The sequence below is a fragment of the Danio aesculapii genome, chromosome 12, assembly GCF_903798145.1.
Source record: "Danio aesculapii chromosome 12, fDanAes4.1, whole genome shotgun sequence".
Classification (NCBI taxonomy): Eukaryota; Metazoa; Chordata; class Actinopteri; order Cypriniformes; family Danionidae; genus Danio; species Danio aesculapii.
This window is the reverse complement of record NC_079446.1, coordinates 48465835-48492754: the sequence shown is the minus strand read 5'-3', so window position 1 is coordinate 48492754 and position 26920 is coordinate 48465835. Positions and strand designations below refer to the sequence as shown.

The following is a 26920-nucleotide window of genomic DNA, read 5'->3' as shown; positions in this document are numbered from 1 at the left end:
ATGACTAGCTTTGTGGTCCAGGGTCACACATTACAGTGAAACATGAACCAGATTAGGCATGGGACGATAACCGTTTTCAAGGTATACCGCGGTTAGTAAAAATGTCAAGGTTTCAACATTTTCTGCAATACCATTCCTACCGTATGTGCACGATTTTTTATTTACGTTTGTTTTGTTTTGTCTTTTAGGACAACAGCATCTTCAGCAGGAAATATATCTATAGATTCCGTATTAAATGGTAAAAAAATCTGTTTTTGACACAAATGACGACAGCAGAAGTCAATAATTAATTTAGTCTGACATGTTTACTCTTCCAAAATATTATAAATGTTTCTCAAAATAAAATATATTGTGTTCAAAAGAGATTTGTGTTGTTGTTTTTAACCCAGACATTTCAAAAGAACCTATTTTAGAGCCGTAATCATAATACCGTGATACTGTGATATTTTTATCCAAGGTTATCATACCATCAGAATCTCATAACGGCCCATGCCTAAACCAGATGTAAGATTAGTTTTCCTAATAGACCAGTCAGACACCACGGCGCTCTTACAAACACATTAAAATGCTGTTTATTTGTAGAGAAATAAGTACATTTACTTCTGTAGTTATTCAATGTAAAAAGAGAAAAATAGATCTAATAGCTTTTTTTTTTTCACCAGTGAGGAACTGAATTACCTGATATTACTACTGTTACACATCTGAAGCCCTTTAACGTGTGTGCATGTCTGTGTGTGTGTGTGTGTGATCCATATGAACATTAGAGTCGTATCTTTTTTAAGTCAAACGGCTCTGCTAATCTAAACGTGTGTGTGTGTGTGTGTGTGTGTGTGTTCTCTTGCGCCACATGGAGCTTGGATCACGTCCTCCATGTGCTTCACCCTGAGTCGATTACATGTGTCCTGCATCACTTACTGAAGTGTACATCCCATAATAATCCAACAAGGAATGCTTCCTCTCAGTTCCTCTCGATCTGTTCGATATCCAGTTCTCCACCCAGCTGGAATAAATCCCGCCCCCTTCTGCTACAAAGCCCCGCCCACAAGCACTCACGCTCCTTTCCAGGGGGCCTGCTGCTCTCTGATTGGTGGATGAGGGCGTCCGCTGAGCTGCTCTCTGATTGGTGGATGAGGGCGTCAGCTGAGCTGCTCTCTGATTGGTGTGTGATGCCGTCCGCTGAGCTGTTGTTCTGAGCACGCTCACATGTGTCGTTGAGGAGCGTCGGGCTGCTGGACGGTAGAGTTTGGTCATCGCCGCTGAATCCTGGACAGCTGAGACTGTGAAAATCCTGCAGCTTCTGTTGAGGAAAATAAATAAATAAATAAATAAATAAATAAATAAATAAATCTACATAAAAATCTACTTTATTTCTATAGTAGTTCATACAGTAGAAATAGATGTATGAGTTGATGGATAGATGGACAGACGGACAGACAGACTGACTGAAAGATAGATCGATATAATGATAGATCAATACAACAATAGATATAAAGAATGATAAAACGACAGATTGATACAATGACAGATATATAGAATGATATAATGATCGAGCGATATACAACGATAGATATATAAAAAAGATATAACGATAGATCAATACGATAGATAGAATGATATTATGATAGATCGATATGATATATAAAACGATAGATATACAGAGCAATATAACGATACAACGATAGATATAAAGAATTATATAACGATAGATCGTTACAATGATAGATATATAGAACAATAGATATATAGAACGATATAACGACAGATCGATACAATGATAGATAGAAAGATATAACGATTAGATTGATACAACGATAGATAGAAAGATATAACGTTTAGATTGATACAACGATAGATAGAAAGATATAACGATAGAACAATACAATAATATATATAACGATAGATATACAGAAAGATATAACGATAGATATAACGATATAACGATAGAGATTGATACAACAACACAGAAAGATATAACGATAGATCGATACAACGATATATAAAACGATAGATATACAGAACGATATAACGATACAACAACAGATAGAAAGATATAACGATAGATTGATACAACGATATATAAAACAATAGATATACAGAACAATATAACAATACAACAACAGATAGAAAGATATAACGATAGATCGATACAACGATATATAAAACGATAGATATATAGAACGATATAACGATACAACAACAGATAGAAAGATATAACGATAGATCGATACAACGATATATAAAACAATAGATATACAGAACAATATAACAATACAACAACAGATAGAAAGATATAACGATAGATCGATACAACGATAGACAGAACGGTATAACGATAGAGATCGATACAACAACACATAGAAAGTTATAACGATAGATCGATACAACGATATATAAAACGATATACAGAATGATATAACGATAGATCGATACAACGATATATAAAACAACAGATATACAGAACGATATAACGATACAACGATAGGTAGAACGATACAACGATAGATCGATACAACAATAGATATATAGAAAGAAAGATATATAGAACGATACAATAATATTTATATAGAACAATAGATATAAAGAATCATATAATGATAGATCAAGGTGATAGATATATAGAATGATTTAACGATAGATCGATATAACGATAAATATATAGAACGATATAATGATAGATCGATATAACGATAGATATATTGAATGATTTAACGATAGATTGATATAACGATAGATATATAGAACGATATAATGATAGATCGATACAACAATAGATATATAGAACGATAGATATAAGGAATCATAACGATAGATCCATACAATAATAGATATATTGAATGCAGTGTTTACCCTAGATTTACAGTTTTGGTGGTGGGGGGTGGATTGGGGCAAGGAGACTCTATAAATGGCCGTGTCACAACTGCCTGTTTATGCTGTCTACATATTTGACAGAACATTTCACGTAATTTACGTTGAACTATCCCTTTAAATGCATGTTTGTGCTAACAATAAAACGGCAGCATTTAATACTTCACTAGCATCTAACCGAGGTCAAAGCTGCAGGCATAATATTAACATTGCATCATAGCAGGTTTTGGCAGGTTGTTTAGTCTAAAAGTCCATCATTTTTGGTCATCTTTTTTATTGTTTTGTGTTGTTGTTGTTTTAAAATGGAACATTTTTGCCTCTGGTCTCTATGGTTGTAGACAGGACTACATATTGTAAATATAACCTAATGACCAGTGACAATCAAAACCCCAATAAAGACTAAACGGCCAATCAGAGCCAGCAATGATCTGATGTCTGAAATCACATGTCTGACGCTTCACTCCTGACTGACGTGTTATATTAGTGGTCAGGCCTCGTTTCCACAGCAACAGAGTACTTGGTTTGTAAATGGAGCCGTTTTTTCCACTGACACAATGATTGTGTGTGTGAACATTGTGTGTGTGTTTATTGTTTGCTGTAGCCACACACACACACACACACACAGACTAATGGTTTAGTTCTCATTCCTGGAATCAGTGTGTAAACCAGATGAGGGTGATCCTATCAGAGATGAGCAGAAGAGACCATCACAGGACACAGAGCTGCACGATTCTGGCTAAAATGAGAATCACTATTTGTTTTTGCTTTAAATGAAGATCAGGATTTTCTCAGGATTTTGCAGATGTAAAATAAAGCTTAATATGAGTAGGCTATTATTATTGTTATTTCTTAAACATGGTAAAACAATAATAATATTAGGCCTGTGCAGGTCTACTGTTGGTTAAAATGCTCAAATTTTGTATAGACTTTGAATGGTGGACTTGAACAGACTTTAAATTTGTCCTGGTCATTAATGCACCAGTAAAGTGATCAAAATACAACTATTCATAATGCTGAAGTTGAATTATTATGTTTAAGATATATGCTTGGCATTTGTCATTAACAACATTATTAGACCATTTTATTGACCTTTACTTTGTTTGGAGGCCGCCATATTGACCAGCGTCTTCCGGTAGAATGCTGAGAACTTTACAGCGTTTACAACTGGTTAATCTTGGTCAGAAAATGGTTGGCAATACTGTTTTTAAGAGGCTTACGGAGTGTTTTCGTGATCCAAAACCTTGATGTTGAAAGGTGTGTGTTAAAGCCGTTATACTTCTGTCAGATGCGGTTCAAGCGCGAGAGAAAAACGCTCTCCTAATTCAGTGTCTGCCGTCAGATCAGATGCTGAAATACAGCATCAGTGTTCCTGACCTGTCAGCTGTTATACTGCGCTCAGCAGCTCTTCAATGCACACACACACACACACACGTACGCAATAGATCACTGTATTATAGAGCAAACCATATTACTGATATCAAACCTAACAGCTATGTAACGAAGCCATGCAATTTCCAAATAATAAATGTACGTCACTGATACTCTGCTGGCTGATTTGCATGTTGATTCTAATCAGGAGCAGTTTACGTTTCATTTAGGCCCAATCCCAATTCTACGCCTTAGCCCTTCCCCTTACTCCTCGTTTTGCGCGTTCCCGTGAAGGGGTAAGAGTGTCCTAATTCTCATTAGCTTGAAGGCGTAAGGCTAAGGGCAAGGGGTAGATACCCCTTCGAATGAAGATTTTTCAGGACCACACTCGGAACCAAGAGGTAAGAAATACTGTAGTGCTGTCCCAATTCTTAGGGGTAAATTTAGAAGCCCTTCCCCTTAACCATCGGTTTTAAGGGCCAAGGGGAAGGGGTACAAAAACAGAATTGGGATTGGGCCTTAGTTAGTTTGTATTGTGTAGTATTTACCTTGGTGTGTGTTTTTCTGTCATTTCAAAATGCCACTTTATTTTCCCTTTGTGCCTGTATTTTCAATCAACATGTTTGTAGGACAGTATAAACTGTGTGTGTCAAACATTTTGGTGAATTACATGTGTTTGGGTTGATTATATATTTAGATAAAAGGGAAAATGATCACTTCAGCGATGACGCTGCTTCATTTAAATGGCACAAGATGGCGTCTGACGGTAATAGTAAATGACTCGCAGATGTTGTTTTACATTCCTATTAGATGGCATTTATTAAATGATCAGTCCAGGAGGTGGCGCTGATCAACAGCAGTATTAGTTCAAAGATGTTAAAAGCAAGTAAAATAGATTAAAACTATCATTTCAAAGCTGTCCAAATGTAACTGTTTATAAACATCAAGCGGCGACAGGAAGTTCTTAGCATCCTCCTTACGCATACATGCAAAGCATAATGGGTAATTAAGGTCTATTCATTGGTAAAATCAGACATTTGTCATGATCAGATTCCCTCTTGCGTTACATTCAACATTATATAGGCTAGAGTAGTTATACTGACACTGTTAAACATTTATTCTCATGCACAACACGTGTTCGCTATGAAAGAAAAAGCATATCAAGCTCTTGTCATAATCATAACTCTAAAATGATCATATTTTAATTATGTGTGTGCCGGTTTCACTGTCACAGCAGAGTGCGGCTCATGGCTGCCGTCACTTTGAGAAAATACACAAGTGCAAATCATACTTCACGCGCGGCTCTCAAACGATCGCTCTGTGCAACAAAAAACGTTATTTACACCTTTATTAGCTGTTATTCACAGCCAATGCAGGTTCTGTTCACTAAATTAGACATCAATGGCGGACGCGCGTGTTCTCTCGGTAGTAAATAAACAGTGCGTCAGCTAACGTGTGATTTCACGGCCGCGGCTACATCATTATATTAAGACAGAAATGACAGTTTTGGGTGAATTATACCTTATAAATACAGTATGTGACACTAAACACCATTAGGAGGTGTCCATGTTGCTCATTACGGTCCATGTTGCAGTGAAGACTTGAGCGTCTGCACTCCTGACCTTGAAAATATAATTGGCTGAATCGTAGAAACGCTGAATTAAGATCGCGTGTAGGGTCGAATCGAGATCGCGATCTTATTTCGATTAATCGTGCAGCTCTAACAGGACACGAAGTAAATACAGTGTTTAATTCAGCAGACACAGAAACACCCTGACCAAGTGGACAGATAACTGAGAAATACAGCAGTCCCTCGTTAATTCCAGGAGCTACGTTCTTAAAATAGCCTGCAATAGGTGAAATCCGCGAAGTAGTCTGCTTTATTTTTATTATAGATGTTTTAAGGCTGTAAAAGCCCTCACTACACACTTTATACACTTTTCTCAGACAGGCGTTAACATTATTCCTGCAGTCACTGACCTACAAACCTAAAGCAGACTCCATCCTTACGAGGGTCTTGTTGCGGAGAGTTACAACCCTTTTTGCATCTTTGTTGAAACTTATTGCAGCTGTCATCCTTATGTTATTTCCCTCCTTCTTTATGTAGTGAACCAAAGATTCATTTATTTCATAATGGTGCCCTACAGCCACGTAACTTCTACCTTTAGCATGTCCTGAAGTTAAACTTTTTGTGTTTTGGGTGCCTTTTGGGTGCTGCCGTGGGTGCCTTTGACGGTGCAGAACATTTCGTGGACATTGCAACCTGCAAACATACAGTCCAGCACTTCAGAGTCACACTGCTAGCAATCATAGTGAATTTGGCAAGCTGAACTCATTCTGTGCTGTACAGGAGACACAGCACAGAGGAGATTGACTGACAATAGTCTACAGCTAATCAGGACGCAGAACACAATGCGCAGTATAAAAAAAAGCATGTCAAATTGCACAAAGAAATAAAACCGCGAACCTACGAGGCCACGAAAGGTGAACTGCTTGACAGCAAGGGAGAAACAAAATCCATCTCTCGAAGACAGTTCAGTAATTATGGATTTGACTGCACCAACACTTAAATTGTATGGCCAGGATCCATTTGTTTCTCCACTAAAAAAAATTTCTATCGTCTGCGCCAGTGGTGTAGGTGGTTAGTGCGTCAACACATGCACTCCAGTGCTCGCGACGACCCAAGTTCGATTCCCGTCTCGCAGTCCTATGTCGATCCTTCCCCTCTCTCTGTTCCCCATGCTTTCCTGTCAACACTCTCTACTGTCCTGTCCATTAAAGGTGAAAACCCAGACAAAATAATTATTTAAAAAAAAAAAACATTCAATCATAATATCGGGTCTTTATTTTTAGACCTGGTCATCTCCAATCCTTCTTCTATTTCTTATTGGAACAACCTCTTTGATGATATTAAATGGTCGTATGTGTGGTCACTCCCCCACAATTTTTTTTAACAAATAAAATTAAAGAAATTTCTTTAAAAATTATTCACAGATTTTATCCAGTGATCCACAAAAACTCAAAAATGACACTGACGTCTCTTGCTCTTTCTCTGAGGCTCCTGAATCTGTTGCTCACTTGCTTTGGGAATGTCCCTTTGTTAAACCGTTCTGGTCTGATGTGAACTCTCCAGTTGTCCAAAAGGTTTGTGGTGATTTTTCTTTAAGCTATAGACATGTTGTTTTGGGCTTTTACATTAAAGAAAAACAAATCTAACTGCATAAACCTCATTTTATTCATTGGAAAGTATTTTATACTCAAATCCAAATATACTCAGTGTAAGCCAAATCTTAAAACAAAAACTGCAACATTATTTAAAAACCATCACAGACTCTCACAACAAGAAAGCTATTAAACTGATAAAACATGTGCTTTATTTAATATTCTGCATTCATTTGTTTTGTTTTTGTCATGTGCCCTCATTTATTTCTTTATTTTTTGTTTCTTTTCCTCTCTCTTTGTCTTTCTTTTGCTTTACCTATATTATATTTATTTTAAATGTGTTACATTTCTCTTGTTGCAAAAAAGTAATATTTGTATTGATTGCACTATAATTCTGTCAAGTTTTATATTTGTTGTAATGGACTGTTGTTATTGCAATAATAAATAAATAAAATTATAGGCCCAAAAATGAGACATTTTTATAAATATGTTTGGTTGAATTGTGCTATATGGTATTTATAAATATCCTACATTTGCATATTGCAATAGACATATCAGCTTTGCAATAAAATGCGATTTAATACCAAAGTATTTTTGTGTGGCTGCCATATGCACATCCTCTGAAAGACCGGTATCTGTACTGATTTTAGTCTTGATGCTGAAATATGACCAAAGCAACCAAGACATGTTTTTAAAATGAACAAGACAGCAAAGTTCCTCCTCTCTGTTTTAATTTTTTTTTAAATTTGATTTACTAGGGGATACCACAGCAGAATGAACCGCCAACTACTCACATCTTTTACACAGCGGATGCCCTTCCAGCTGCAACCCAGTACTGGGAAACACCCATACACAAATTCACACACACTACGGCCAATTTAGTTCATTAATTCATCTATAGCACATGTGTTTGGACTGTAGGCGAAACCGGAGCACCAGGAGGAAACACACGCCAACACGGGGAGAACATGCAAACTGGCACAGAAATCGAATCAGCGACCTTCTTGCTGTGAGGCCACAGTGCTAACCACTGAGCTATACACATATTAGAAAACACAATGAAAGTTATTCTTTCATTCATTTTCCTTCAGCTTAGTCCCTTTTTATCAGGGGTGGCCACAGCGGAATGAACCACCAACTATTCCGACACATGTTTAAAGCAGTGGATGCCTTTCCAGCTGCAATCCAGTACTGAGAAAGAAAGTTATTCAACAGACATTAAAAAGGATATTGAAAAAAAGATCCAGATGGACATTGAAAATTCATTCATTCACTTTGGTTTAGTCCCTTTATCAATTAGGGGTCACCACAGTGGAATGAACCGCCAACTTATCCAGCATATGTTTTACGCAGCGGATGCCCTTCCAGCCACAACCCAGTACTGGGAAACAAACAAACAAACAAAAACAAACAAACACACACACACCCGCACACACGCACGCACGCACGCACCCACACACACAGGCCAATTTAGTTCATCCGATTCCCCTATAGCGCATGTCTTTGGACTGGGGGGAAACCAGAACACCCGGAGGAAACCCACGCAAACTCCACACAGAAATGCCAACTGACCCAGCCGAGGCTCAAACTAGCGACCTTCTTGCTGTGAGGCGACAGCGCTACCTACTGGGCCTCCGTCACTGAAAATATTAGACACAAAAAAATCAAGTCACACATGGCAGAAGTCATTTTCTCAGTGTAATGTTCACCTGTGTCATCTTGAGCAGGTCCAGCGAGGGCCTCTGTTTGTGCGAGTCGGCCGGTCTCCTGCGCTTGACTCCGATCTTCTGATGGTTGTGTACGCAGGGCTGCGATCGGCTGCGTGCGAGTCCGCTCTGCCCGCTGCGGCGCTGCAGCTCTGGGGTGGATTCAGGAGAGCTGGCCTCCGCCGGGCAGATCTGCTCATGCGAACGGTACAGCGTCTGCGGCGTCTGTGGGCACTCGGAGAACGCCTGGAATGGGAAACCATGAGCGAAGGGCTCCAGATGACTGCTGTGCGCCGGCAGAGTGAAGCTGGAGCTGCGCTGCATTGCAGGAAAGCCTGACGGATTGAAGACTCCTCTCTGGACGCTCCCTCCGCTGTGGCAGCGTCGCTTTTCTACTGCCGTCCAGACGCGCGAGCCCTGCGGACGCCAGGATGAGCGGCAGCCCAGCTCCTCCGAGCAAGATAGCGAGCGGCATTGGCGTTTGCTGGGCGGTGCGGCGCTAGCAGGAGATGCTTCACTCAGACTCAGATCCCTCAGTAACCCGCTGATGCTGCCGGCGGAGCCCGCCTCGCGCATACTGTCCCACAGACTCTCCAGACTGGAGCCCACAGGCCGCTGCTGGACGCCACGCACACTACCAACATCCGCCCAGCACCCAGAGTCTGCAACACAACACATTGGAGAGATGATATCAGATGTAGGATACAACATGATGAGCCAACCAAAATCAGTGTGTGTCTCGCTGCAAATATGATCTGAATGGTTTAAAGGTGCTGTGTGTAAGTTTCTGACTCTTCTAAAGCATAAAAACACCATGATATGTTTGCAGATATTCAGAAACATGCTAAGTGAACATATTTATCTGAAAAATAATGCTGAAGTCAGATATTCTGCTTTGAAAATGTGCGTTACGTGCCGGCAATTCAGTCTTTGTTTTGGTCATTTAACCCGCCCAATGCCAGTTTAGCCAATTATATTTCAGCACCCCGGGTTACTTTTGAGGAAATCAGCGTATTTTATTAATTCAGTCATGAATCCTCTTAAAGCATGTGCTCATGACCGAAATGCGACCTCCAGTGGACAGTAGCAGCCTCCGAAATGAGACGCAGATTCAGAGTTCCACATGAGGTTATTAATTAGTAATTAATATAAATATTACAAACGTAAACATTACGTTTAAAACAGAGCATGTGTGTAATGAAGTACAGCGATTCACTTCAGCTTTACTTCATCAGCACAGCCGCATGTCAGAACAATTATAAAAGACGCTTCAATCCCGGTTTGTGGATGTTAAATCAGGTTTATTTTGTACATTAATATAAGAGATATCCATACAGCAGTGGAGATTAACCTGTATCCTGTCACATATGCGTGCAAAAAGAGTGCAAAGCTAAACGCGCGCTCTGTCTTTGTGTGTGTGTGTGTCTGCGCTATGTGTGTGCCAGAACTTTGTAACGACATTGTGTGTGACTCATCGTTGCAACTTCACAACAAGTGCATCAAATACTGATTGGTATTCTTACTGTAGTATTTCTCACAAACGTTACGCGAGATCTGATTCCTAAGGTGATTGAGGCATGCTGCTGACAGGCAGGTGGGAACGGTGGCCATGGATGACTAGCCTTAAAGGCCCAGTACAAAAAAACAGCAACAAGCTTTTACCAGCTATAATACAGACACTTCAGACAGCTATAATAAATTATCTGAAGGGTGTTTTGAGCTGAAACTTTACAGACACATTCTGGGGACACAAAAGACTTATATCTGGAAAAAGTGGTAACCTAGGTGCCCTTTAAGTCAATGCAAAAAGACGTAATTAGACATCCTGCAGCAATATTCACACAAAAGACGCAAGTCTAGTGAACGGCACGAGTGAATTGTGCATTATTTAAATAATTTCTCAAGTTGAAAAATCATTAAAGCAGGTTATTTTGGTCTAAGACGACTTACAATGGCCTCCTAAATGTAGAAAAACCACGAAAACACCATCCAGAACATTCCTAAATCTAGAGTCCTGCTGCTCATATGGACGGGGCTCATGTGTCTGAATGAGCACGCATCACATGATTTACAGCTTCCTATGAACCAGGATCAAAACCACAGCAGAATATCCAGATCTGACCCCCAAAAAAAATGCACCAGCCTCCAGTCTGAGTCGTTTCTTTAGGCTGAACAAAAGGGCCGAGTTCACAGGAAGAGCCTGTAGACGCTAACAAACAACACAGCTGTGCCTGAGAAACAAAGAGGTCAGAAATAGAGCGTCTGATCGATGGCAGGAGGCCAGACGAATGAACATCTGTGTGTGGAGTGTGTGTTTGGGTTACTCCTCCTGACACGGATCACCAACACACACTGCACGACACCGCTGACCAGCTACTGTCCGCATACTTCATGTTTGAGTTGCTCTGAATAATCTGGAACATCACTGGGGTTAAACTGAGACCTGAGAAACATGAAGTGCTACAATCTTTCTATACTTTACACCATATATCTGAATAATTCATGATGTACGGAGTTCTGTTTCAAGGTCCAAGCCACTACTCATTTAAATTGAGGAAATTAATATGAGCAATTCCATGCAGATGTCAACCTTGCCATAAAAAAATAAATAAATAAAGTTTTCACCAAAATAGCGAAACCCTTTCTGAGTTTTTTTGAGCAGGCTTGTATTTTACAGCCCTGCAAAAATACTCATACAGAAAAAAATTACAAAAAATAATAAATACATACTATTTTAAAGGCTCTACTTTTTCCACAATACCACTGAAAACTAAATCTAGAAATATGTTAAAAGGAAGATCTACAGCTTGAGAAATATTAGAAAGGAATTGAAAGTGCTACTCTACTATTTAAAGGGCACCTATGGTAAAAAATCTACTTTTGAAGCTGTTTGGACAGACATATGTGCATGTATGGTGTATAGACCGTCATATTGGGGTGATATAAACACACCCAGTGCTTTTTTTTTCAAATTTAACAACATAAAAACGGTGGACTAATTGGAGCGGTTTTCAAATCCACCGCAACTTTACGTAGGAGAGCGGTCCCCCCGCCCACCAATATTGATTGACAGGCGCGTCATCATATCCTCAGTTTGTTGATTCACGTCCGCCATTTTCAGCGTGAGTTGAAGCGATATCACTAAAGGAACACGCTAGCTCTATTTTTAGATGCAAGGCTCATTGAGCTCAACACAAGATCAATATTCTCCACATTATCGCTCTAATCGGAATTATTGGTTGTATCTTTAGGTAGGTTTGCAAACATGTGTTCTCATCAACTTCTCATTGAGTCTACCTTATACTTCAGCCGTTTGCATTTCTCGCGATCACAGAAGCTCCCTGTGATCTTAACTAGCATGCGTTTTACAATTCTAAACATCGGTTTCTATCAGGGTACAAACAACGGCGCGACGATTTGGGACACTTCATGTTTCTGCCGCGCCACAGAGAGTGTCTGGTGTGCCGTGTCGCGGCTTCGAGCGGCGCATCCGGTGCCTCAGTCAAAGTTAATTCAGTGTGCGTGGTTATTAGTTTCTGTGTACAAGCTCGGCACTTGAAACTAGCACACAGTTGGCTGTAAAACTGTACAAAGACACAAATGATTTTGTACTCTCTGCGTGGTCTGTGTCAGAGTCGTATATGTACAACTGAATGCTGATCCTCTCCTCCTCCTTTCAATCTGCCTGTCTGTGTTGCAAACACAGAGCGGGTGAGCTCATGGCTCCGCCCCCTTGTTACGTTGGGCGGGAAGCCGAAACTAATCTACATATGAAGCAACACACCCCTAAATCAGCGAGCTGTGGACACACCCCCAACATGACACTTTTTAACACATTATAATAAACAAATCTGAATTGTGTTTTAAACTGAAGCTAAACTGGCACACTCAGAAGAACCATAATATTAATATTAAATCATAAAAAAAGAGGTGAACTATGTGCCCTTTAAAAGACATTTCATTAATGCAAGTTAGAGGTTTGTGTGTTCAGATCTACACAGATCACCTACAGGAATGAAACTGGGTTTCCTGACGACTCGTTTGAGCAGATCTGAATCTATTCTTAGAACTTTTACAAATTTGCATAGCTACAGTGGCCAGCATAACTGAGTACACCCATTACAGAGCTCTCTTTTCAGTTCAATTCAACTCAATTCAATTCCTGTTTATTTATATAGCGCTTTTATAATGTAGATTGTGTCAAAGCAGCTTAACATAGAAGTTCTAGTAAAGTCCAGATTTCAGAGTTGAAGTTCAGTTTAATTCAGTTCAGCGTGGTTTAAATTTCACTGCTGAAGTTTTTACACACTGAAGAGCAAATCTATCGATGCACAGTTCCACAATTCCCAATACAAGCAGGCCAGTCTTTTAAATGAATATTTATATATATAAATGAATACTTCTATATAGATATTTGTGTATATGCATTAGATATAGAAAAACATACAAAAGTGGGACATTAAGAGAATGAAATGCCATTCAATCACGCCCATTTTTATCATCACATGATGTGTTAAAACTAAAACCACATGACTTTATTGATGTGCAATATTCTGTAAATGGGTTTTTATTTTATTTTGTCTTATTGGATTAAAAGTGCATCGTACATGTTAGCGTTTCCAGTACGCATTTTTGTGCATAAACACGATACAGTATAAACAGGAATCAGAGAGTGAAATTCAACGCCTCTTAAGACCTCTTTACAGTTTTTCTCAGTGGCTTTGGTACATTTCTCAGATCAGAATTGAAATTCTCAAAAAACTCCCTGTTCAATCTTCAGACCACCGTGTCAGTTGTGCACATCAAAAGAGCAGTTTCTCATTCCCTGCAAAAGCTTTTGTACGTCTATGCAAGTGATAGTGTGCAATTCTCTGATGTTTCCTACATTATCAGTTGCTTATTTCATGTTGATCAAAATGCATTATGTTGGTCTCTGTTGAATAGTCTCACCCCCCTCAACATTTAATAATTTGTGCATGGCATAAGTCTTTACATGCAAAGTGGCTGAACAAGTTGGCATAATATTTTGTCATAATTAGGGCTGTAATGGAGATTCATTTATATTCATCTTTCAGATGTGAATGCATTTTCTACATTGCTTAATTTTACTGTGCGTGACTACTCTGTTTTTGTCTTTCATCTTATACTTCCATTGTGTAATGTTGTTTGTCTCCTTGTTTTGTAAGGGGCATGGGTCACGATATCTATTTTTTGCTGGGCGATATATTGCACACAAATTAATTACGATAAACGATTTTATTGCCACTTTATAACTTATATCACTAATTTTAAAAAAATAATACATTTTTACAACATAATAGAGTAATAATTCAGGTACACTGTTTCAAAGAACATTTTATTTTTAGGAATATTTAGGAATATTTAGACGTTTGAAACTGAAACTTGAAAAAACTATCCTAAAACAAATAAGTAATAATAAATTGTAGATGTAAACAAGTCTAAAGTAGACTTTTAAATCGTCTCAGGCTCCATTTTTTTAATAATCAGGCAGATTTCAAGACAGGACTGTTTATTAAAGGTTTGCAGCTTTTTTTTATTTATTTTTAAATGCTGGTTTTTGAGCGTGTTTAACGGCTACATCTCTTTAGCTAAATAATGTTACCTGTCTGTGAGCGCGTACCATTTTGCGCTGTCACGTTTATATTTGCAGTGCCAGGTAAATACATTAGTTACAGTTAACTGTCTGGAAGACTCCTGCAGTACCAACTGCAGATGTTGTTCCCATGTTAAAAAAAAGGGTCGGGTGGTTGGGTTTTAGGTGTGATTTAAGGTTAGTTGTGTTGCCTTTTTTCGTTGACACTATACTGAAACAAATTCGACATATCAGCTTGTTCACGTTAGCGGACTCTTATTCTCATTAAACTTAAAGCCAAAATGTTCCCACACCTGAGCTGAAGACTGTGACTTTGAAACAAAGTCTATCGTGATTTGTTTATCCTAACTGACTGTAGTTTTTAAACACCAGTCAGTGCGGTTCGCATCTTGTCTTCTTCACCTCCACGCTCTCTCGCAAGCACTCTGTCTGTGTGTGTGCGCGCAGCATGCGTGGAGATGCTGCATAAGCCCCGGCTTTCACAGAAAGCAGAGCGTTTGACAAAAAAAGCTTGTTATATTATGTAGCCCAATCATCATCATCTTAAATTTCTTAATATAAAATATACAATATATCGCGCCTCCAGAATTAACCGCCCTCATTATCATATACAGCTCGATATGTCAATATATTGACTATCGCAACAGGCCTAGTCATAATTAGGGATGTAACGATTCACCTGACTCACGATTCGATACGATTTTAGTCAAGATTTTAACAAAATGATTTGAGACAAATTTAAGGTAAACAAGAGCCCTTTCAATTTTTATTAAATGCTGCACAATTCCATTTTTTTCCCAAAATAAAATCTAAAAAATAACTATATTGGAATTTTAAAACAAAATCCAAATAAAAAAGTGAATAATGCAAATTAAAGACGACTCTTTAAAGGGCACATAGTTCACCTTTTTTTTCTGATGTAATATTAATATTATGGTTCTTCTGAGTGTGCCAGTTTAGCTTCAGTTTAAAACACAATTCAGATTTTTTTATTATAATTTGTTAAAAAGTGTCATGTTGGGGGTGTGTCCACAGCTCGCTGATTTATGGGTGTGTTGCTTCACATGTAGATTAGTTTCAGCTTCCCGGCCAACCTAACATGGGGGCGGGGCCATGAGCTCACCCGCTCTGCCTTTGCAACAGAGTCTGACAGGCAGACTGCGAAGGAAGCTGGAGTGAGAGGATCAGCATTCAGTCGTACATGTACGACTCTGACACAGACCAAGCAGAGAGTACAAAATCATTTGTGTCTTTGTACAGTTTTACAGCCAACTGTGTGCTAGTTTCAAGTGCCAAGCTTGTACACCGAGATTAATATCCACGCACACTGAATTAACTTTGACTGAAGCACCGGATGCGCCGCTCGAAGCCGCGACACGGCACACCAGACACTCTCTGTGGCGCGGCAGAAACATGAAGTGTCCCGAATCGAATTTTTGAATCCTAAACATAGGTTTCTGCAGCGGTCCGCGGCGCCCAGCCCTCGACTTGAGTGTACCCTGATAGAAACCGATGTTTAGAATTGTAAAACGCATGCTAGTTAAGATCACAGGGAGCTTCTGGGATCGCGAGAAATGCAAACGGCTGAAGTATAAGGTAGACTCAATGAGAAGTACACATGTTTGCAAACCTACCTAAAGATACAACCAATAATTCCGATTAGAGCGATAATGTGGAGAATATTGATCTTGTGTTGAGCTCAATGAGCCTTACATCTAAAAATAGAGCTAGGGTGTTCCTTTAGTAATATCGCTTCGACTCACGCTGAAAATGGCGGACGTGAATCAACAAACTGAGGATATGATGACGCGCCTGTCAATCAATGTTAGTGGGCGGGGGGACCGCTCTCCTATGTAAATTCGGTCTGAAAACCGCTCCAATTGGTCCACCGTTTTTATGTTGTTAAATTGAAAAAAAAAGCACTGGGTGTGTTTATATCACCCCAATATGACGGTCTATACACCATACATGCACATATGTCTGTCCAAACAGCTTGAAAAGTAGATTTTTTACCATAGGTGCCCTTTAGGAAAAACAAACAAAAAAGTTTGACTGTGCAGCTACATTACACATTTAAAACCAAAATGGACAATACGAGTTAAAGAAGGCTCTTTAATACAAACAGACTAAAACTGTGACTGTGCTGGGATTTTCCATTTTTTTAAAGAAATATCAGAATATCTATGTTTTCTGGCATAAGCTGAGATCACTGCACATTTACAATGTCTCCTGCTGAAAAAAAACTCTTTCACTGGGGACTGAGATGGCTGGTGTGGAGAGGAAAGCCTTTCCTAAACCAGAGTGCAGTGTGTACAGAGGTGGTCAATAGGCTCTCTGCTCCTGGGGACTGGCCACTGGCATACAATACTGATTATAATATATATATATAATAAGCAAACTATAAAATATGCATAAACTAAATTGAAAAAGAGATGGTAGAAAGTCAACAATCTAATACCTGGGTCTGTAACAGCACAGCTTTCTCTGTCAGTCTGAAAAACATCTTCACTCTTTCGCTATGAAAACACTGAAGCACCGTGTGATCACCGTAACGTTAGTACTCGTCAGAGTAAGCGGAGCTGCAAATCCTCCTGTCAGTGTGATTTGGTCTATTAATAGTTTTTTACATATAGACATCTGTGACAGTAGTTTTTCACTGTGCTGAATCATATTCGTTGTTCTGTTAGTGCAAGTAAACATCTTTTTGCACTTTTAGTCTGCCGCTCTGTGGGGGAAACCTGAGCACCCGGAGGAAACCCACGCCAACACAGGGAGAACATGCAAACTCCACACAGAAATGCCAACTGACCCAGCTGGGACTCAAATCAGTGACCTTCTTGTAGGGCTGGACAATAATTCAATATCAATATAAAATATATATTTATTTAAAGTTATAAAAAAGTTATAAGCGCCTGGATGTTATTGTAGACTTTGCAAATTCAGTTTGTGAGTACAGACATCCATTGTGTGCGGTCTTGCTAGTTTTTTCCTGGCTTTTTAATATCGTCCATGTCGATATCGGAATTATATCGTATCGACCGAAATTAAGAAATATATCGTGATATAAATTGTCACATCGTCCAGTCCTACCTTCTTGCTGTGAGGCAACAGTGCTAACCACTGAGACATCGTGCCACCCAAAATGGCATTTACGGCCTTAAATTTCTTCAATTGACTTTAACCCTTTTAAAACACTGTGGACACCCTGATAAGTAGAGGCAGATGAAAAGATAGATAGTCACTGATGCTCAGGTGTGCCAGAACAGAAGTGCGTCTGGATGCGGAGGGGGATTTTTTCCAAGTCACAACCGAAATGCACTGGCCGTGGGCACGGAGCAGCACAATAGGCCGCCTACCCAGAATTCAGCGCTGTGGGCAAGGGGTTATGTGCCATCGCAGACGATCTGGTGCCAACCTAACAGCAGCACAAAACACTATTGATCTGTTTTCAGCTGCGATCTGTGTTTATTCCACTCAAAGACCAAAGGCTCCATTATTTTACTACCTCTGTTTTCTGCGAGATAAAAACAGCAGAACAATGGAGGCACACAAACATGGCTCACTCATGACACTGGCTGACATTCACATGCACCTGTGGCATCTAAAACTAGGCCTCGCGGGTATCAGGCGTAAGACGAAAACACAACTGAACAGATGTTGAGGACTTTCTGTTCTTGCTGGTTCCTGCAGGTGAGGAGGATACGCTGATCCAATCAGTGAAGGGCAAATGCAGAACAGAAAGAGGAATAGGCATATGGTTATGAATGTCTGCACCTACCCATAATTCCACAGGAGAGCAGAGCCGTCCCCTGGCTCATGGTCAGCGGCTCCTGCTGTAGAAACACACACACAGATCAGAGTTCAGAGAGACAAGAAACCTCAATGTCTGCTTACTGACTAGAGCCGTGAGCAGTGGTGTAAAGTAAAACATTACAAATACTCGAATTACTGTAGTGAAGTAATTTCTCAGGAATTGTAGTTTTAAAAACGTGAACTTTTACTTTCTCGAGGTGTGGTTTATTGATAAACTAGTTTCGAGAGGATCCCATGCTTATGATCAACATGGCTGGCTCCTCATTAGCTCTGTAATCTGACCCATTAGATGATTACGGAAGCATTATAAATAACCAGAGTTTTTCCCTCCAGTTATCTTCGTCTTGAAGCTTCCCCCCCCTTCCACCCCTACTTCCTCCCCCTTTTCTGATAGGGCGACACGGTGGCCCAGTGGCTAGCGCTGTTGCCTCACAGCAAGAACACCGCTGGTCCAACCTCCTATCGGGCTGGTTGGTGCTTCTGTGCGGAGTTTACATGTTCTCCCCGTGTTCGCGTGGGTTTCCCCCGGGTCCCCCGGTTTCCTAACACCATCCGAAAACATATACCATAGCAATAGATTAAACCAAATTATCACCGAAAACAACCCTAGTTTACACTTCTCACGCGGCGACAAGCAGGGGAGTTCTCGAGACCTACCTGAGCTCGAACTCCCCTCTCGCCCTTCTAACGGGAGGGAGCCCCGGGCTCGAGGATATTACGAGCTCAGGGCTCTCTCCCGGGACAGCATGCCAAATACGCTTTATTGATTATCAGTTAAGTGTGAACTCTTGAAAACATTTGTAGTGCTGTATCGGTACGTTTACTCCACTACTTTCCTTCAACATGCAGTCACCAGTTTATTTATTTATTTCTTGGCTAAAGTTGATAAATCAGGGCTGTGATTTCCGTCCGATCAAATAATAATAATACATTTGCAGCGTAACGAACAATTTCAAGACAAGATGTCCAAAATCTTTACACGCAATGATTGTTTAGAGTGCATGTCACTAGCTATGTTTCCATCCAAAAATGCGAATGAACTTTATGCAAAACTGGATTAAAAACGTGCGAATAGTCGGCGCCAGTTGTGTAGTGGTTAGTGCGTCGACACATGCACTCCGGTGCTCGCGGTGACCCGAGTTCGATTCCCGCCTCGCGGTCCTGTGTCGATCCTTCCCCTCTCTCTGCTCCCCATACTTTCCTGTCAATAATCTCTACTGTCCTATACAATAAAGGTGAAAACCCGCCCAAAAAAAACAAACAAAAAAAATGTGCGAATAAAGCAGCAATTCCATCCAACGAGTCAAAGCGAACAAAATCATCACTTCCTGATTAACTTGCACCAAATATCAACAGTAAAAACTGAATTTACTGCGGTATGAAAAGCTGCGTCAATCTTTTCTTTATCTAATAAATAACTTGCGCCTCAGAAGGCAATCCTGACACGCAGTGAACGCGCGGTGGCGTTTGTAGCACGGACGCGCTTGATTCTGGAGGTCATTAATAATATAATAACACTAGTACTTAAACGGTAAGGTGTTTTAGAATGACCAAAACAACATTTCGAATGTTTTACAGTGTGCTCAGCCTGCTAGTTTGTCCATTTACGCACATTTCCATCATCACAAATATCTCTTTTAACAAAATCACATGACTTTTTTTATGCGCATACTGAAATTTGTGCGGTAAAAGTGTTTCCATCGTAGTTTATGCGCATCTTTTCTTATCGAATAAAAAGCTTATCCTACTCAGTTATGCGCATAAGTGTTTTATGCATCATGGCGTTTCCATCAACTGTTTTTTTATGCGCATATCCAAAATGTGCATAAAAATAGATGGATGGAAACATAGCTACCCCTACTCCTGTTACCCCTACCATTATATTAGGGTGGTGCCCCGCCCTTCCAACGGCTTTCCCCCGTTATATTAGGGTGGTGCCCCGCCCTTCCAACTGCTTTCCCCCGTTATATTAGGGTGATGCCCCGCCCTTCCAACGGCTTTCCCCCGTTATATTAGGGTGGTGCCCCGCCCTTCCTACTGCTTTCCCCCGTTATATTAGGGTGGTGCCCCACCCTTCCAACTGCTTTCCCCCGTTATATTAGGGTGGTGCCCCGCCCTTCCAACGGCTTTCCCCCGTTATATTAGGGTGGTGCCCCGCCCTTCCAAACACTTTCCCCACCCTCCTTGAAGTCAAGTTATTTGTATTATCTATATAGCGCAAGATCACAACTTCTTTTAATAAACAAGCTAAATAGCCTTATGTAATATTTTATTTACACAACAGCATGTCATTTCTGTCTCTACATAGTCACGTGTTTACAGACGTCTGCTCTCTGAATCACGCACGGTGGAGTTCCACAGAGCCACTCTCTGCTGTATGGGAATGAGAGTGCGCGGCACACCTGACAGACGAAGCATTTTGTACGAATCTTTTATGTGACTTGAGAACGAAGAGTTTTCTCAGGGAGTGATTCGTTCATTTGCGCATGCACACATTTGTGCAGGTGGAGCAGATAGAAGATTAGTTCCGTTTTCGAGTCGTTTGTACATCACGTGAAAGACAGAAGGCAATCATATGCATTTAGAGCTGGTAAAAGATTTGATCTGTTCATTTCTCGAGTCCTTGGTTTGAGTTGTTCGTTCATCACGTGAAAGACATAAGTCAGTCATATACATTTAGAGCTAGAAAAAGATTTGATCTGTTCATTTCTCAAGTCATCTCTCTTTACATGCTGTCCCATGATGAACGAACGACTCAAAAACCAGAAGACTCGAAAGGGGAACTAATCATGGCTCCTTTAGGCTCAGACTGTGTGAATTGGTTAAGCTTATATTGGACTGTCAGTGTGACGTGATCGAATCACTCAAATATAAAGACCTGTCAGAAGAGGCGAGTTGACAATCATAGACAAAAGACCAGGAGCCTCATGCATTAACGCTGTGTACGGACAAAAACTTTGCGTACGCCAGATTTCACGCTCACGTTTGGATTTACTAGCGATTAAATTAACATGAGAATGTGCGTTGGTCTGCGACAACTTCATGTCTGACGTATGTGTATTTCTTGTGTGTGTTTGTTTTATTTCCATTGGCGACTCCTAGAGGCAATTGTGTTAAATTGCACACTACAAAGTATGTTTGAGCCGTGCAATGCCAGCTGTATGGGACGGGATCATCCGCATGTCTAACAGGTATATAAGGTTTCCATACCATGCAGTAGACCAGCCAAACATTAAAGTGCAGCGGTCGCCGGTTTTCCCAATGTAGTCAGAGCGATCTACTGCATGCACATTGCTATAAAGGCGCCAACTGAGGACGAATTTGCATACGTGAATCGGAAACATTTCCATTCAATAAATGTGCAAATAATGTGACGCTCAAATGCGCTTAACAAATATTGTAGCAAGGTGGCCTTGGTAAACCCATGATTAATTTATCCTTACAAACAGCATTGTTGGGATGAGCTCCAAGGTGGCAAGCACTCGGTCAGTTGTAGAGCAGGCGATTGGCAGCTGAAATGCTTGCTTGCTTTTGTCAATGCTTTTTCGTTTGGTTTTGCAAAAGTAGAGTCATTACCATATTTATTAGGGGGAGGAGGCAGGGAGGAGTTTTGTGCTCGTGCACGTGCGCTCAGTTTCACGTTAATTTAGATGTACAAAGAGAATATGCGTGGGACTCCGCGTATGCAGCGTTTCATACATCTGAATTTTTACGCACGCAATGTTTTAGTATTGATTCAATGCAAGTGTTTGTACATGAGGCCCCAGGTAAACAATAAATGATTACCTTCTCCTTCTCATAGCATTCTAGTTATGACTAGTGATCAACGTTTGGGCCAGTTGTAGATGAGTCTGGAAGCAACTCGTAACATTTTAATAATATTTTAGCAAATTGAACGAAATAACTCGGAAAAAAGATTCGTTCATCTCAATGAACGAGACTCCAAGGTCCGACTCACTAAAATGATCCGAACTTCCCATCACTTTAGAGCGGCAAATACACTTTTAGGGAGAAGAAGTATAGTTACATTTTTAAAAGTATACTTAAGTAAAGGTCAAGTATAAAAGTATACTTTAAGTATACTGTACTAGTAGTGTACTAGTGTCCTAATATTGCTTGAGACAAACTGGCCCACTTTCTAGTTTCTAAAAGTATATATTTTTTAAGTTTAAAACAGCTTCTATTGCCCCGATGGTCCCAGTCAGCAGTGTAAACTGTTAGAGGGACTTTTCAACCATGAACAGGGTAATAAATACTTTCTACAACAGCATTTGCAGCTTTAAGCAAAATTTTAACAGTTCATGTATTTGCAGGTCAAGACAAATTATGAAAAAAAAAAAAAGTAAAATTTTAGCTTGTATGGTTGTACAGTTCATATACTTCTTCAGTTGTTTACTGCTGTCATTAAAGGAAACAAATTAACACCATGACTCTTTATGTTTGTGTCGGTGTCAGTCTGCCGCAGCCCCAATGGTGGTCAATGGCTGTTGCTGTTTTCAGCATTCTACAGTATATCTTCCTTTATGTTATTTTACTTTGAACTGAAAATTCTGTCATTGTTTACCCTCTCTTCACTTGTTCAAAACCTGTTTGAGCTTCTTATTTCAGTTTAACACAAGAGAAGATATTTTGAAAAATGTTGGAAACTGTTGTTGTCCTCCCATAGAAGTCAGCGGTTACATGTTTCCGAGAGATAGAGAGAGAGAGAGAGAGAGGTATTTTTATAAATACCACTTTTCTATAGTGGTCCCTCACTACAACGTGGTTCATCTTTCGTAGCCTCGCAGTTTCGCAGATTTTTTTGTGCAATTTGACATGCTTTGACATGTTCTGCGTCCTGATTGGCTAGACCACTGTCAATCAATCTCTTCCGTGTCTCCTGTACAGTACAGAATGTGTTCAGCTTGCCAAATTAACATAAATCTTCGATCGCTTGCAGTGTGTTTCAACAAGGATGCAATAAGTGTTATAAATGTCCACAGCAAGACCATCGTAAATGGGGTCGCACATCGGATGCATTGCTCCAAGACACGCCATGCATTTTAGTATTGTAAACTTAGGTTTATATTAGGGTGCACACCGGCGTCGCAAGTTGGCAGCTGTCTGCGGTGCCCATCTATAACTCAGGACACTGTTCCTATTTCTGCCGCGCCACAGAGCGCCATCTGAATAATTTCATTTTAAATAACATGCATATGTGCGCGTCCGGTGTGTGTTACTTCCGACTGTCATGTGCGCAGCGCATCAGCTGTGAGACCTCCTTAAGGATGGATTCTGCTTTAGCTTTGTGGATCAGTGACTGCAGCATAAATAACTACGCTGGATGCCAACATTACCCACACAAAAGCTAAAAAGCTTTATGAACCTTTTGCGATGAATTTTTGTGCCTGACAGCAGATTTTGACCTTTAGTTTCTTTGTATAATACTGGACTTATTTTCTAAGAAGGTTTGAACTTTGAGAGTGTTTAAACAAGAGAGAACGAGACGAGATGACCCCAAGGTTTCCATAATCCTGGACCAGGCCGTATCCTGAGCAGCTACTGTGATGATCATGGAAGAGTGGAGAACATGAGACTGATTCCTGTGATGCTCCAGAGACAGACGAGTCTTTGCTGAGGCCAGCTTCCAGCCTCCGCCACTGAGACTGCAGCTCTGCACAAGACGTTTGGCCAGCGGAGAAATTAAAATGGTCGTGCCCAACTGAGCCTGGTTTCTCTCAAGGTTTTTTTTCTTCACTTCCGCCATTAGTGAAGTTTTTTTTTTCCCTCTCCGCTGTCGCCACTGGCTTGCATGGTTCAGGATCTGTAGAGCTGCGCATCGTTGGATTTGCCCTTCAATATTTGGACTCTCAGTAGTGATTATTAAACCACACTGAACTGAGCTCAACTGAACTGAACTTAAACACTACAAACTGAATTAAACTGTTCCTATTTACTGTGACCCTTTATGTGAAGCTGCTTTGACACAATCTACATTGTATAAGCGCTATACAAATAAAGGTGAATTGAATTGAATAGAAAAGTGTGAAAATGTTAATGCCTGTCTGAGAAAAGTGTATAAAGTGTGTAGTGAGGGGTTTTACAGCCTTAAAACATCTATAATAATAATAATAATTGTAAAAAATAAAGCAGACTACTTCACGGATTTCAACTTTTTACAACGCAACTCTCGCGATTAACGAGTGACCACTGTAATAATAAAAAATATATATTATAATAAATAGACATCAACAGCAATACATAATACATAAGATAAAATATATAAATAATGAGGATATATAAGATAAAAATCTAAAAGTTAAGGTTTCAGGTTTCTAACAGGCTTCAAAGCAACTTATTTAGTGTTCAACACATATAATAATAATAATAATAATGTTAATAATAACAATAGTTTTTATTTATGCTGCGCTTCTCTTAAACAAAAAGCGCTACAACAAATAAAAATGCAGAAAATTACAAGCATGCATAAAATCCCAGAAACAAGCCTGAAATTCCTGTGTGAAGTTGGCCCAAACCAGCACAAACAAAGCACAAACGAACGAGACTATTTTGGTTAAATTTGTAGCATGTCGGGGGGGCTGGTGACATCATCGTCCAAAATTAAACGTGTAATATTTTAATAACGAAAACAGCACAAACTGTTTCACCGGCACAAACGAATAAGACTATTTGTGGTGACTTTAAAGCATGTGGGGGGGGGGGGGGGGGGGGGGGTTGACTGCTAAATGACCTAAAAATATTATTTTAATATCTCAAAAACCAAAACAGCACACAGTAATATTTTTGCAGGAGCACAAACGAATGAGACTAATAATGCCAGCGTCAAGTGTTGGGTGGGGGGGCCAACTTCACGGAGGTGCCAAAAGTCCCACAAAGAATCTCCTTGAAACCACTTGAAGGAGAGTAAATAGTGAGTCCATAATAGCTTTTGGGTGAACTATCCCTTTAAGTTTCTCTACATGGAACCGGAGCCAAACTCTGCGGTGTCACTATAAGCAGCTGAAATCCTCTCGAGGGCACCAGTGATCATTACTGCAGCTGAATAATACATGAGGCTTGACATCTATCTAGACATCTAATGTGGCGTTTCTTACCGGCTGCAGAGACGCTTTGGATGTTACATCGTCGACCGCCTTCTTTTCCAGTGTTTTAGTGTGAATAATTACCATGGCAACACACATCTTTGCCACGGTCCATTCCAGTGCAGGACAGTTGTAGAGAAGTGATCCGACATCACACCGAACCCTTCACCTGCGCACACACACACAAAACAGGAGCGTCAGATAATCCTCTTTGGTCTTTTTTGGTCAAACAAGGGTAGGCATGAGCCTGTATATGATTTTGGCGCATGACATACATCACGGTTTCACAGTATTTGCTCTACAATATGTTCTTTTTAAATGTCTGGGTAAAAAACAACAACTTTTTTCCCATTGAACACAATATACACTCCCTGACAAAAGTCTTATCACCTATCCAAGTTTTAGGAACAACAAGTAATAACTTGACTTCTAGTTGATCATTTGGTTTCAGAAGTGGCTTATATGAAAGGCAAAGGCCTCTAGATTAAACAGAGAACAGAGGATTTTAACTAGTCAAGCAGAATCAGCCTTAACCTTGATTTGCTCACCAAAGTCTGCACTGTCCTCGATCCATCAGGTGACAGTATGTACATTTAAACTAAATCTGATTCATTTACAATATTTAAGTGAAACTAGGGATGCTCAAAATAATCGATTAACCGTTAACCGAAAGGGTGCGTTTGTAACCGATTAATGCTATCAGTTAAACGATTAAAATCATTATTTTGTATATTTTTTGTTTGGCTGCATAAGGGGCCGATTGAATGCGCCTTTGCGTTAAGAGGGGCATCTTTTGCACGAGGCTCATCCCAGAGCAGCAGTTTGTGTTGTCAAGACAACTACAGAGAACTTTTAAAGAGCATGGTTTCCGCTACATTCATTCTTCCATGGCAGGGACCAAAATGCATCTCGCCACGGCTACATTACCCATTCAAAACATTCAGTTATTGTTGTTGTTTTTAATAGCGGATTATAATCGCACCAAAACGTATTAGGAGGTAAGTGAATTATAACAGCGCAAACTTTTCTGTAACCGTATAGTGCTGTGCGCTATCTGTTTAATTCTTTGGCGTTACGTGCTGACTGACTGACAGGTGCGCGATGCGTGAGGCCAGCAAACACAACGAAGCGTTTAGTTAAGATGAACACAGTTTCTATAGTTATACTTTATTTATAGATAAAGTATGAGTCTGCATATAATCACTCTATCTTGCTGGAGTTTATAGCTGTTTCGCTTTACTCCAGGACGCATTAACACCGCTCTGAAGGTCTAATCGCTGTTTTAAGTTATCCAGAGCTGTATGAATTTA

General features: G+C 40.0%; 1 protein-coding gene across 1 annotated transcript in view; it reads right to left on the bottom strand.

Annotated features, from left to right (window-relative positions):
- Positions 1 to 546: 546 nt before the first annotated feature.
- The window catches only part of fam53b (family with sequence similarity 53 member B), a 44261-nt gene continuing 17887 nt past the window's right edge, over positions 547 to 26920 (bottom strand). The window contains exons 2-5 of the mRNA XM_056469853.1: positions 25623 to 25779; positions 18494 to 18548; positions 9105 to 9763; positions 547 to 1297 (exon numbers count right to left, since the gene is read on the bottom strand). Coding sequence (XP_056325828.1) covers positions 959 to 1297; positions 9105 to 9763; positions 18494 to 18548; positions 25623 to 25709 — 1140 coding nt within the window. The 5' untranslated portion in view covers positions 25710 to 25779 and the 3' untranslated portion in view covers positions 547 to 958. The remainder of the gene's footprint in view (positions 1298 to 9104; positions 9764 to 18493; positions 18549 to 25622; positions 25780 to 26920) is intronic.